The following is a 12,923-nucleotide window of genomic DNA, read 5'->3' as shown; positions in this document are numbered from 1 at the left end:
TAATGTTTCCAGACACTTGAAATAATAATCTGAACCTGTCTGGCAAAAACAAGCACTAATAATGAACGTAAAGTCACAGTGCCAACATGATGCGAATAGTTGTGGCCTGTTTCTGCCAACTGCAGAGCTCCCACTCAATACTGGGAAAAAAAAAAAAATCCCCATTAGTCACTTGGACACAAAAACATGGGAAAATAGTTCCCAGGTTGGAAGATACCAAACTTAGCCTCTCACTTAAGACTCTTGAGAGTTGCCAATTGGATATATTGTCTTGAAATACTAGTGCCACACAGTAAGATATTTTTACAGTTTTCACTTTTATGACGAGCATGAATGATAAATAATTTGCTATAACTGTCAAGCATCAGCCAAATTATGATGCAGGGGTTAAACATATGAACACAGTTAAAATTATACAAGCTTATTTTGCCATATAGACAAGCAGTCTCTGCTCACTGTTATGCCACATGTAAATATCTCCAATTTCTGACGCGTCTCTCTCTCTCTCTCTCTCTCTCTCAATCTGTCTCTCTCTGCAGTATCGTAAGGGCTTTGACAGGACAGTCCTGGAGATCAACACACCACAGGTGGAGCATCTTCCTCTGCTGGATATCAAGGTGTCAGACTTTGGGGAGAGCAACCAGCAGTTTGGCTTTGAAGTGGGACCTGTCTGTTTCCAAGGCTAAAAACACACATACACACATCATGCAAAGAACAACACGTGCAAATACTCACGCACACACACATGCACTTAGAGACACACTTAAATATAATAAACATACATGCCCAGTAATTTGTAAATTAACTTGTAAATGATATGAAACACACACGTACACAAACCCGCAGACAGACACACTTACACACGCAGATGCTGTTGTGAGACAAACACGCACTCACACTGTACGTGCCTGGGGAAAGCAACATCCTCCCAACAATTAATGGACGTAAAAAAAAAAAGAGGAGAGAAATAAAATACTCGCGGAGAGGAGACCATCGTTTGGGTAAACGACTGCGAGAAAGGAAGAAAAAAAACCAGGAGAGAGTGCTCTTCGGAATAAAACAGTGTTTTCTCTACCAGCAGCGAAAGGGGCCGGCCTGAGAAAGAGGGCAAGCCAGTAACTTGAGGCCTGAAGCTCCCTGTCTCCGATCCCCCTCTCACTCTTCTGTCCTCCCCGCTGTCTTTTTTTCCACTCATCTCACCTGCTCTACCTCCCCCCTACTCCTACCAAAAAAGGGTCACACTTGGACATTATTTCCATTTCTTTAATCCCAGGTTTACACTGCAAGCAGCATGATTGACAGCCACTGACTCTTTAGTCATTCAGACAAAAAAGTTGCTTAGAACTGAAAGTTTTTAATCAATTTTTTATCTGTTTTGCACTTGCCAGCCAGAACCTCTACTGCTGAAGCAAAATCAAATCAAAACAGTAGACACCAAACTCTGACCTTTGGGTGATCCCTGTAAGTGCCAGCTCATCTGGTCATTTAATTCTGTCAGAAATGAATGAAAGCCCAGTGACTTGTCAATCATGTTGCTCACATTGTAAACACAGAGCAAATTTCAGCATTTATTACATCAAAAGGAACCAAAGAATTAGAGTCACCAGTTTCCACCCAGAATAAAAAGAGGGAATCAACCAAATGATGCCAGCTGGGTCTTCTTGGTCTTGTTTAAGCTGCCACCAAGTGAATTTTTAAACTCTTTGTAATATTGTCTTCATGACCACCTTTCAGTTTTATTAAAACAGTCTAAGAATGTGATTCACAGCTCAAACTGATGATTAAAAGATCGTCCTGGTGTTATACAGCAAGGTTCATGGAGTCCAGTGTGACACAAGATGTATTCTTTATTTTACTGGACAATCTTCCTCAGCCCTTTGTTAACATTGAACTAAACCTGCTGCATGCAGTGAGACAGGATAGAAGATCTGAGATCAGTGAATTTAAAAGCCATTATTTTTGTAAACTGTGCTGAACCTGACGCTATTGTACTTGCATGTTACTGGTGCCTTTTAAAAGGGCTGATTCTACTTCTTTTAGATCATGAATCAGGCTACCAGGGTCGCTACCACACACACCAGTCCAGTATTTGCTGAGTCACTTTCTGGGTCCTTTGATTATTGTTTTCCATCCAGAATCCATTTTTGGATTTTGCATCCAAGCACAGAACAACATCAGGGTTTAAGATGTATATGTGATTCAAAGGTCTCTCTTTCATTTTTTTGATACAGCAGTGAATAAAATGCATGCTTTACTGAAAGAAACTGTGTGGCAAGGTGCTAATTATACCAAAGCATAAAAGTTCTAGTATTCATTTTGAGTCCTTAATTTTCTTTAGTCTCTTTTACAATTTCATGAAGCTTTTTACTGGGGAAAATGTGCATTACATTCCATTTGTACAGAAATAGTGATATTCTATTGTATTTATTTAAAACAAACAGGGTGCTTTGAGATTAAAAAAATACACAGACCACCAAATATTCCAGTCAAATGTGGTATATTTCATTTGTATTTATTTCCTGTAGCTGACACTTGAAGGTCAAGTGAAGCAAGCGACTCACATGTTAAACTCACTGTCAGCCTGAGTTATGGTGCTTCTTTTCACGCCCTGTCCAAACTCCTTTTGTAGAACCAAAGAATCTGTGGCCATATTTTATTGTAATATCCCTTTTTAGTGTTTTCAACAACTGTACTGTGCTGTTAAATTTTGCTTCCTCTGTAATAATTAAATGGTGACTCTCCAGCTCTGTCACATTTCCTTGTCGTTGCTACTGTTTGACTTAGCGTATATTGGTTTAAGGCTCAGGTCGTTGCTGCCCTGGGCTTTGAAATGCATCACAGAAATACAGTTTACTGAGTCAGCCTCTGCATTAATTTACACTGAGGTGCTGAGGACACACAATCCTCTGATCTTTTAAATTTCCATCTGAGACCACAGCGGGTAGGAGAAAGGTTGTGAGAGGGAGGAGTAAGCTTTGTCAGCCACCATGGGACTAAAGGTGATTAATAAGATTATTGTTTATAAGTATAATGTGGCTATGGGGTGTAATCATTACTAGGGTTCTGTTTTTGTTTTGTTTTTTGTCTTGGTTTTGGTTTTGTTTTTTAACTATATCAGGGAAATGGGGTGGGAAAGCCAAAACCCAAATTTAAAAAATCTGACCTTGAGATTCTCCAGAGAGAATGACCTCAAATATTTGTTTTTATTGTGTTGAAGACAAATGTTTCAACATATAAAATATGGTGCTGAAAAGAGAAAAAAGTATTATTTTATAATGTGTGTAAGTAATTTTTTTTAAATTCTTGTTTCTGTAATATATAATCTTTTAAAAAGAGCTGCTTGACTCTTGTTTTTCTTCCAACCCCCTGCCATCAGTAGCTCTCATTGCTGTTTCATATTTGTACAGGTTGTTTCTAGCTGATAATCACAATACACTTGGTGGGTACAAGTATAGTTTACCAGATAATTACATGTTGGCTCTTGTGGACTCAGTGGACAGAGAGGGAGACAGGATTGAAGGAAGCTGGAGAAAGGGAACAGGATAAGATAAGTGACATGGCCGACCAGCAGATCATTGTCAGAACCAATGTGTGAGTTTTAGCAATTTTTTCAAAACCGAGGGGACGATAAAAAATATTGCCTCATTCAGCATTAGTTGCATACACAAATTTCGTTTACAGAACTTTAAATGCAGTGTGACATTTGCGGTTGTGCTGTAGTTCTGTATAGGCAAGCTTGCCATATGTAGGCAAAACTATGCGGCTGTAAAGCAAATATTAACCATTGTTGCCTATGTCCAATTGTGGTAGTGACAGTGCAAAAAAGAACATTGAACATTTGTCATTTACAGTCAATGATTAGAACAGCTTAACCTCTTATACATTAATTAAAGTATGCTATAAAATAAATGTCAAATAAGTGCAATAGTGAGTATAACATAACCAAAATCATGAAAATGTTATGGTATAGTATGCCATGAAGTAATCAGAAAAAAAGTCATACCTAAGTATGACATTAAAAAGAACACTGAAAAGATCATAGTACAGTATCACATAAAAAATGATAGATAAATATATATATATATATATATATATATATATATAAACATAGTATGCCATGGAAAATCATTGAAAAGTCATAAAAAATACTTAAGTCTGATATGAAAAATTATTGTAAAAAACATAGTATGCCATAAGAAAGAACCTAAAAATTCATAGTATATTGTGTTAGGACGTAATGTCATGAAAAATGTCATAGTATAATACGACATGAGAAAAATCATTAAGAAATAATATAGTATGGTATGCCATTGAAATAATAAAATGTCATAGTATTGTATGGCATCAAAAATTTTAAAAAATGTCGTAGTATAGTTTAACACAAAAATGTCATAGTGTAGTATGTTTAAAAAAAGTCATACAAAATGTCATAGTATAATATGTTTTTAAAAAAAGTCATACAAAATGTCATAGTAAAATATGCCAAAAAAAATAAATATATAGTATTCATAGTATGGTATAAAAAAAACAACAACAAAATTTAATATTAAAGTATGTCACATTAAAATAAAATGTAAAAAGTCTTAGTATGGTATCTCATAATAAAGTCATAAAAACGTTATAGGTAGTATGCCATAAAAAAAAAACATAGTATAGTTGTCATAAATAACCATACCATAGTATGAAAAAGTATTGCATGGCATCAAAAACCATAAAAAATGTCATGGCATATAATGCTATAAAAACATAAAGAAAAACTCTGAAAATCTGAAAAAAAATCACACTATAGTATGTACCAAAAATGTCATAAAAATGGTCCTAGTATAGTATGTCACAAAAAATGTAATCAAAATGTCATTGGTTAGTATGCTTTAAGACTATCTTAAAAAATGTCAAAGTATATTATGCAAAAAAGAAGTCACAGTACCATATGGCGTCAAAAATCATTGAAAAAAATGTGGTGACTACTATACAGTAAAACAGTGACCTCTTGTGGCCGTTTGGAGTCCCTTCTCCTGTGGAGTTTTTATCAATTGCAGATGTTTAAATGACTCAAATTCATTTATCATCATCACTTTGTGTATATCACAAGAAACATTTGACATATTTTAAAACAAGTGGCTGTGAATCATCAAGATGTACAAGTGTGGACATAAAATCTTACACTAGAGCAAACCATTCAGACTGTGTTAGTTTCTTTCGGGTATTTTGTGGCTTACTTGCAGTCTTAAACTTGGTGCACCACAAGTAAATACCTTGTTAAAATACCCCAGAACTTGTACTGTGGTTTACACGTCTTTGCTTTTCTTCATCAGCGCAAAATAATGACATTCAACAGCAAATTTAATATGTCATTATTCAATCTAAATTGTTAAAAAAACATTATTTACATTGTTACAGTAATGATGAACCTGTTTTTTAACCTCTGAACAGATGTTTGAAAATTGAATGCTCTTTGGAAGACTACTAGACTGTTGTTTCACTTAGTGTTTCAGGGTAATAAACTGTTGCATCTTTCGAATTGTGAGTCCCGCTTCCAAAATTTAAAATTAATGTGGAAATGACTGAAATCTGATTCAGCAGCACTGAGCCCAACAAACTTCAGCTGAGCCTGCACAGACAGAGACATCTGTTAAACCCTTTGCACTTCTAAGCACTTTCCCACGCCAACAAATTAGATTACATTTTTGAAATCCTCATCAGACATGACAAGAAGTAGAGCAGGTCAATGGCTCGATGAGTTAAGTGCCTGCAATGTCTGAAGATCAGGAGGTCAATGGTTCAAATACTTCCAACTGTGTTTTAAAAGCCAACAAATTGGACTAAATTTTAAATGTTTATCAAACATTACATAAAGCAGATGAGCTCAACAGGTTTGTAAGTTAAGCACCTGACATATCTGAAGACAAAGAGGTCAGCAGTTCGAACCCTTGATTCCAACTGTGTTTTAAAAGCCAACTTCCTGAGGAAATACATAAAGGCATTCAGAGAACACAGAAAATGTAAAGAGGCTTTGATGATGTGGCAGAGTTGTCATTTTAAGCCTCTAAAAAGAAGTCAGTACATCTGGAGTGTCAGGTCCAGATCTCATCAGGGACAGAGTGGATCAGCAAAAAAACTGATATCAAAATGGTTGAGTAAAAAAGTTTTTAATTCTGAGTTTTCAAATCAAAATGCAACAGTTTGTAGAGAAATATTACAAACAGCAAACTGTTTATTGGCACAAAGTGTGGTATCATCCAGTACAGTGCATGTTCACATTAGATTTGTAGAGCATCATCAACACTAAGTATGACTAAACAGAGAATAAAGTAAAATCACTTCAACAATTAAATCAACTATGATGAACTGGCCTGCCGTCGGTCTTTATCAGTGTGACAGACAGCCGATTTATCCCATGAAAAGTCCACCTGACAAAGACAGAGACGCACAAGTTGAGCATGATGAAAAGAAATTCAGTGTTTGTACAGAAGCAGCTGTCAGAGAATTTAATCACACTTTACCTGTCACTTCCATGCTGACTCCTGTGATGTATCGAGAGTCATCTGAAGCTAGAAAGGCACAGACATCAGCGACCTCTGGAGGAGGACAAAAATAAGGACACATCAACAGAGTGATGAAATTTTAGAAACTGAGCATGCCCAGCACACTTGGTACAAGACTAGGTACAATCCATATCCCTTTCCTTAATTTCATGTTTACTAAAGCTGCAACAACAGAAAACTGAATAATCGTTTTATTCATTTTTTTATTCAAATGAGAAAGCCAAGCATTTGCTGGTTTCATGCTTCTTAAATGTGAAAATATGATGCTTTTCTTTGTCATACATGGTAATAATCTTCATGTCCTTGGATTTTTGGACTGTTGGTCGAATAAAACATATCATTTAAAAGCATAACCTTGGGCTCTGTGATAATACAAAGGGCATGTTTCACTATTTTCTGATATTTTTATGACAAACAAAATTAATTGAGAAAATAATGGGCAGATGAATTGAAAATGAAAATAACTGTAGCTGCAGCCCTACTGCGCAGCACAAAAGGGGATGACAAGGATCAAATGGTGTGAAGAAGTAATGAAGAGAAAAGACATTTTTTTTTTACTTTCTAATAACATTTTGTGTCCACAAGGAAAACATTTTCATCCTGCATTCATGCGGTGTCACAAAAATCGGGGAAAAAAGGAGTTTCCGACTACAAAAATTCATGTAAACGCCAAGTGGCAACCTCCAGGGATGACGAGTGAAGCCAATGCGGAAGTACCAAAAACTGCAGTTCGTTGAATGGCCACTTGAGGCAGACTCCAAAAGCGAGTCAATCCCTATAGACCCCCATGTTAAAATGCTCAACTTCACAGCAGAAATAAACATGTTTACAGCCAGGTACAAAAAACGGTTTTGGTCTCTAGAGCTAATTTCCCCTTTCATGACAACTGTGGAGGGGGGGTGATTTTTTTTATAACTCATCCGTTTAAATGTTATTAAGGCTTAAAATTGCGCATAATTAAGGGTGTGGTCACTTTGAGTGACAGGTGGCGCCATCACGGGTGGCTAACTAGCCGCTGGCTGTCTGCTAGGCGTCATCTCAGCTAATTCGCAAGTCATTGAACCTGACCTCTCAGCCGTGTTTGTGACTTTTGGATATTTTGTTTCGTGAGGGAGCTGGCACCAAGTGGGAGCATTAGCGGGAGCATTAGCGGGAGCAGCCAACACCACAGGGCTAGCCAAAGTAGCGTAGCTTGTCAGCCTAGCTTGTTAGCCTTAGCTAACTTAGCAGCTTCGAGCGAGGTGGGCGTGTTTAAGCAACCAGGCTTCATTTGGCCCGCCTTTTTGCCCATTTTTGATTGGTCGGGAGTTGGGCGGAGTCAGGCACTGCCAAGATGGCGACCGCCAGAGCCGCCTACTTTGAGCTTCAAACCCGCTCCTCAGAAACCAATGGGTGACGTCACGGTGACTACGTCCATATTTTTAGACTTTTTAGACTCTATGGTGAACGCCCCCTCAAGTTGGAACTCAGAAAGTCGGCAGAAATTTTGCCACACAAGCTGCCAAGTTGACGTTATATATGCGGAAACATGGCGGACAAAAGTAGATGTACAGTTGATGGTAATAAACTTTTATTAGTGCATGTCAAGTTTTAGCTCACATATGATTTGTAGTATGGTATTAGATTGTAATCATTACTTGCTGTCCAACGTAGACTGATCTAGATTATTTAGAAAGGTTGTTTATAAGCATTAGTCAGGCGAAGCAATATTTTAGTAGTTGGGATGCACCAGGACAGCAAATATAAACCTTTAAACTGCTATCAATGTGTTCAAATGCTCTGAGCAATAAAATACAACACATTTTTATAGCATGTGCAAAATGATGAAGTTTTAGATTGTAGTGTTGTAGTGTCAGAGCAGTGCATTTAAAATCAGGCCATTATAAATATCTATGAAATGAGAATAAAGGTCTGCAGTGGAAACAAAAAAAGTGATGTTCGATATGCATTTTTACTGACCTGCAGGCTCACCCATTCTTCCCAGAGGCACCAAGGACTTCATCTGAAACCAAATAAAAAATGACAGAACAGATTTTGGGAGGGACGCCACGGTTTGAGACAAGAACAGAGAGTCAGAAATGTCTGTCAAAGGTTTAATTTGGTTGAAGATTATATTAAAAGGGTCAGTTCAATCTAATTGCCCCACCCATTTCCTCCTAATGCCTGGTAATATTTAGTTATGCAGGAGATTTTAATTTTAATTTGTTGTGATTTAAACATCTCAACTGCTAAGACTTCTGCTGCCACTCCAAAAACATTGAAGGTTCATTTGTGCTGCTCAAAGATTCATAAAAGAAACAATACATAACAACAAAAATACATAAACAACTACATGTCTTTCAAGAAACATCAACTGAGATTACTCTGGAAAACCCACTGAGCTCACCGTTACAAGTTTTGGAACCATTTTATACTGAAGGCAAAACTCTTGTCGTCACAGTTTTTTGCCACAGTATTGACAGATAGACTCTTTAATGTTTATTGCAACATAATTTCACCATTATTTGAAAAGTGCTATAAAAATAAATGTCATGTATGTTATATTATTGATATTATTGTTGCATTTTAAACTAAATTACAAGAAAAAAAGGTTTTTCAAAGACATGTTTACTGTATTACAGCTTGTAAAAAGAACAATTTTACTTTAATTCACAACCAGCAATTTGGTTGAAATAATAATTTGTGTTTGGCACGTCTTGAACTTATGGAAAATGCACAAAATGTAACTCACAGCCCAAAATTTCAAAATTTCTACAACCTGCTTTGTATTCAGTGGTCGGAATAGGACTGCAGCAGTAAGTCATGATTTTTACTTGTGATACATGAAGTAAATCAATTTGTATCTGTGGTTGTGCTGTACCTTGGTAATTACTTTCTCTGGAACTTTATCCGTCATCGGAGTCGATATGAAACCTGGCAGCACACAATTACACCTAATCCCAAACCTGGAGGCAAAGAGAATGAAAAGCAAATGATTTCTTATTCTTTTTAAATTCAAATTACTTTAAATTTAATAAGCTCTGTGGGACTGGGTATCGTTTAAAAAATTATGATACCGAAATCAAGCAGCCGAAATTGAGTTTCCTCCGCGGGGTGGCTGGGCTCAGCCTTAGAGATAGGGTGACCGGCTCGGACATCCGGAGGGAGCTCGGAGGAGAGCCGCTGCTCCTTCGTGTCAAAAGGGGTCAGTTGAGGTGGTTTGGGCATCTGATCAGGATGCCTCCTGGGAGCCTCTTGATGGAGGTGTTCCATGCATGTTCCACTGGTAGGCGGCCCCGGGGCAGACCCAGAACACGCTGGAGGGATTACATATCTCATCTGGCCTGGGAACACCTTGGGGTCCCCCAGGAGGAGCTGGAAAGCGTTGCTGAGGAGAGGGTGCTTTGCTCTGCCTGCTGCCTCTGCGACCCGGCCCCGGAAAAGCGGATGAAATGGATGTATGGATGGATGATACCAGTACCCTTCAAGTGATACCAATACAAAAAGAGTACTTCACTTGATGGGAGTGTGAGCTACACACCAGGGACAGTAGTAAGAGTCCAGCAGCCGCACACATAAAGCGACAATGCTAAGTATTAGCATCACATGGCTAATACTCACTAAAGACTATTACCTGTTTTAACAGAGTTGAGCCATTTCGGTATCAGTGTGAGTCTGTTGGGACTGTGTAGCAGCTCGGTGTTGGATGTTAGCCACTGCTGCTGTGTTAGCTCGTGCTAATCGGGCAGATGTTGAAGTGACCAGAGACAGCAGCAACCGAAAGTTTGCTGATCCCGCAAGGAGTTGGGATGGTCCGGGATCAAACCCCCGGTGCAAAAAGCATCAAATGCAGGTATCTTTTGACTGGAGATGTTTCAATACTACTTGGTACTGGGTTATTTCAGTTGATACCTTAAAGGTAGAGTACCAATACCCAGCCCTACAGCTCTGTGTGTCATGATTTGTTAGTGTTGTGTCGGGCTCTTCTTACCTGCTGAGCTCTTTGGCAGCGGTTCTGGTTAAACCCTCCACTCCAGCTTTAGAAGCGGCGTAATTTGCCTGTCCAATGTTTCCCACCTACAAATGTTAACCACATACACCCACCAGTTACTTTCACAGAGGACTGAGAAACACATTTACCAGGTCCTGAAATCTGTGGCTTTCAAACCTACTTGGAATTTGTATTATGTTTTAGAATAAAAATATGTTGTTGGTGAATTTTTGCAAGTTTATTCTTGTATCTTATGCTTTGGTTCTTCCATCTTAAACTGATAAGAAAAGGTAAACGGCTTTATATCACAACTAAATGTATTGTTATTTCTTTTTGGGTTTGACTCCTTTTATTTGATACCCTTAGACTCCACTGAAGAGAAGCATTTGGTTAACTTAAAGACACAACCGGGCTGATAACATTGCTAACCATTATCCACTATCACACTTTTTGTTGTGCCATTCTGGATAAAAACTTTAAAGCTTCAGCCAAATATTAAACCTGTAAAATAGAAACAATGTGACTGCCTGTATCTTACCTTTCCCACGATGCTGCCCACAGTGACGATGGATCCTTTGGGTGCGCCACAGGCTACAAGAGCCTGAGCAACAGCCTGAGTGACCAAGAATGAACCCTGAGAGAGACACAGGAGGAAAGATGACTGAATAAATTACTTCACTCTGTTCTGTTCTCTGGTCTTCATTTAAAATGCAGCGCTACCTTTCTATATGTCATATAAGAGAGAGACAGAGGTGCAGGTTGAAGCAGGGCTCTCAGTGAGATTATGCCCGGATTCTGCTGCACTTAGGTTCGTAGTAAAAGGATGCAATTAAAAAATCACGCATTAACAGAACAGATAAAGAAGGGTTTAATAATCAAGCTGCAATTTAACTGTAAAGTGGCGACTTTAAAACAACTTTCTATATTCTCTGACTTCTTTACAGAATTAACCAAACAGTTTTTTGGAAGTAAAAATCATATTACTAAAATAGATCAAGATACAGCAAACAGAAATAATTTCCAAATATTAAAATAATGTTCAGGCTGTACGTGGCAATTATTAGATACCTATGTCTTTAGGATAGAGTGAGTATTTTCTGGTTTTGTTTTGCCTGAAGATAAAACTATTATGAATATGTGATGCAATAAAAAAGTAATATAAGACTGTCTCTGCTGCCGAAGCAGAGAGGAGAATAAAATTAGTTAATGCCTGATTAACTAATCCGATCTAAGGGTACACTTTTTATCTCCACTTCTCATCAAAAAGTCGCCTGATGTTTTCTGAGCTGCAGTGATGGAAGAAGAGTGGAAAAGCATTACGACTGTCAGGAATCCTGTCGGGAATAAAAATAACCTTAGAGCAACTAAAATGCTGCTATAATCACTGTCACTATATTTAATGTCATAAACTATGTCTGTGTTTGTAAAAGCTCTGTGGAACTTATCTTATCTATTGCTCTTCATTGCTTGTCACGTTTTTGCAAAGTCTGTAATGTTGCTCCTGTCAGGATGCTGTAGGAATGATGACTTCATTTTTCCAGTGATCTGACTGGTCAGTAGTGTGACTGACAGGTTTTAATCTGATCTTCTGAAGTTAACCTGCAGCATTGATTTCCATGAGACTCGTTTCCACCAAGCAGTCCAGTTGCACAGAAGAAGAGTTTGTTTTTTTATGCATTTCTCTAAAAGTCATGGATGATACTAACAGACCTGTTCCACGCCACATTTTTTTCTTCACCTCTCTGTTGAGTTACCTTGCACACTGATCCGTACTATAAAGAGGAGCTAGAAACCTGAAGTCTGTTGATTGGTCAATAGAGAATTGACACTCCTGCTCAGAGGTGACTGTAACCACTGTTCCTAAGCTGGCAGGTTTACATACATTAGTAAACTACAACTATAAAATCAAAGGACATTTTGCTGATCTTTACTGGTTAACAATTAGCAGCTATAAACGGAGAAAAAATAATTTAATTCACTGTGTCACTCGAAGGCTCCTGGCAGCTACCGGCAATGTTTTTTTTTGCATGTTAGTCGATGCATTATTTAATTTTGTAAATCAATCAACACACCTTAAATGTCGATACAAAAACTTTGACCATTCAATGTGTTTTTTTGTCTCTGTTGCATGACATACACTTTAGTGATGATTGGATCTTCAAGTGCTTAGAAAAAATGTATATGCATTTCAACCGGTTTATGCAAACTGTGAATATTCTATTCACAATTGGCAGATCGTCGTTCTGTGTGCTCCTATAGCACTACACTAATGCTCTGCTCTTAACACTCCAGTCCGTTCTATTTTGTGGAGAAAATGTCACGCGACCCTGTTCCATGGACGATCAGCGAGATACAGACGTTTATCTGTACTGTCAGAAAGAGAAATGCAGCAAGAGCTGAGTGGAGCA

The 12,923-nt window shown here is 37.9% G+C and overlaps 2 protein-coding genes across 5 annotated transcripts in view; one reads left to right on the top strand and one right to left on the bottom strand.

Annotated features, from left to right (window-relative positions):
* The window catches only part of col11a2 (collagen, type XI, alpha 2), a 62,157-nt gene extending 59,415 nt beyond the window's left edge, over nt 1-2,742 (top strand). For all 4 annotated transcript variants that reach the window (XM_050035664.1, XM_050035662.1, XM_050035661.1 and 1 more), the window contains one exon: nt 540-2,742. In XM_050035664.1, coding sequence (XP_049891621.1) covers nt 540-686 — 147 coding nt within the window. In that variant the 3' untranslated portion in view covers nt 687-2,742. The remainder of the gene's footprint in view (nt 1-539) is intronic.
* Nucleotides 2,743-6,133: 3,391 nt separating this feature from the next.
* hsd17b8 (hydroxysteroid (17-beta) dehydrogenase 8) overlaps nt 6,134-12,923 on the bottom strand; it is a 10,067-nt gene continuing 3,277 nt past the window's right edge. The window contains exons 2-7 of the mRNA XM_050035208.1: nt 11,054-11,149; nt 10,516-10,601; nt 9,406-9,490; nt 8,505-8,547; nt 6,504-6,578; nt 6,134-6,410 (exon numbers count right to left, since the gene is read on the bottom strand). Of these exons, the coding sequence (XP_049891165.1) occupies nt 6,391-6,410; nt 6,504-6,578; nt 8,505-8,547; nt 9,406-9,490; nt 10,516-10,601; nt 11,054-11,149 (405 nt within the window). The 3' untranslated portion in view covers nt 6,134-6,390. The remainder of the gene's footprint in view (nt 6,411-6,503; nt 6,579-8,504; nt 8,548-9,405; nt 9,491-10,515; nt 10,602-11,053; nt 11,150-12,923) is intronic.

This window comes from Epinephelus moara, chromosome 22, assembly GCF_006386435.1.
Source record: "Epinephelus moara isolate mb chromosome 22, YSFRI_EMoa_1.0, whole genome shotgun sequence".
NCBI lineage: Eukaryota > Metazoa > Chordata > Actinopteri > Perciformes > Serranidae > Epinephelus > Epinephelus moara.
The sequence above is the reverse complement of the archived record's forward strand: the minus strand, read 5'-3'. Positions and strand labels throughout refer to the sequence as shown.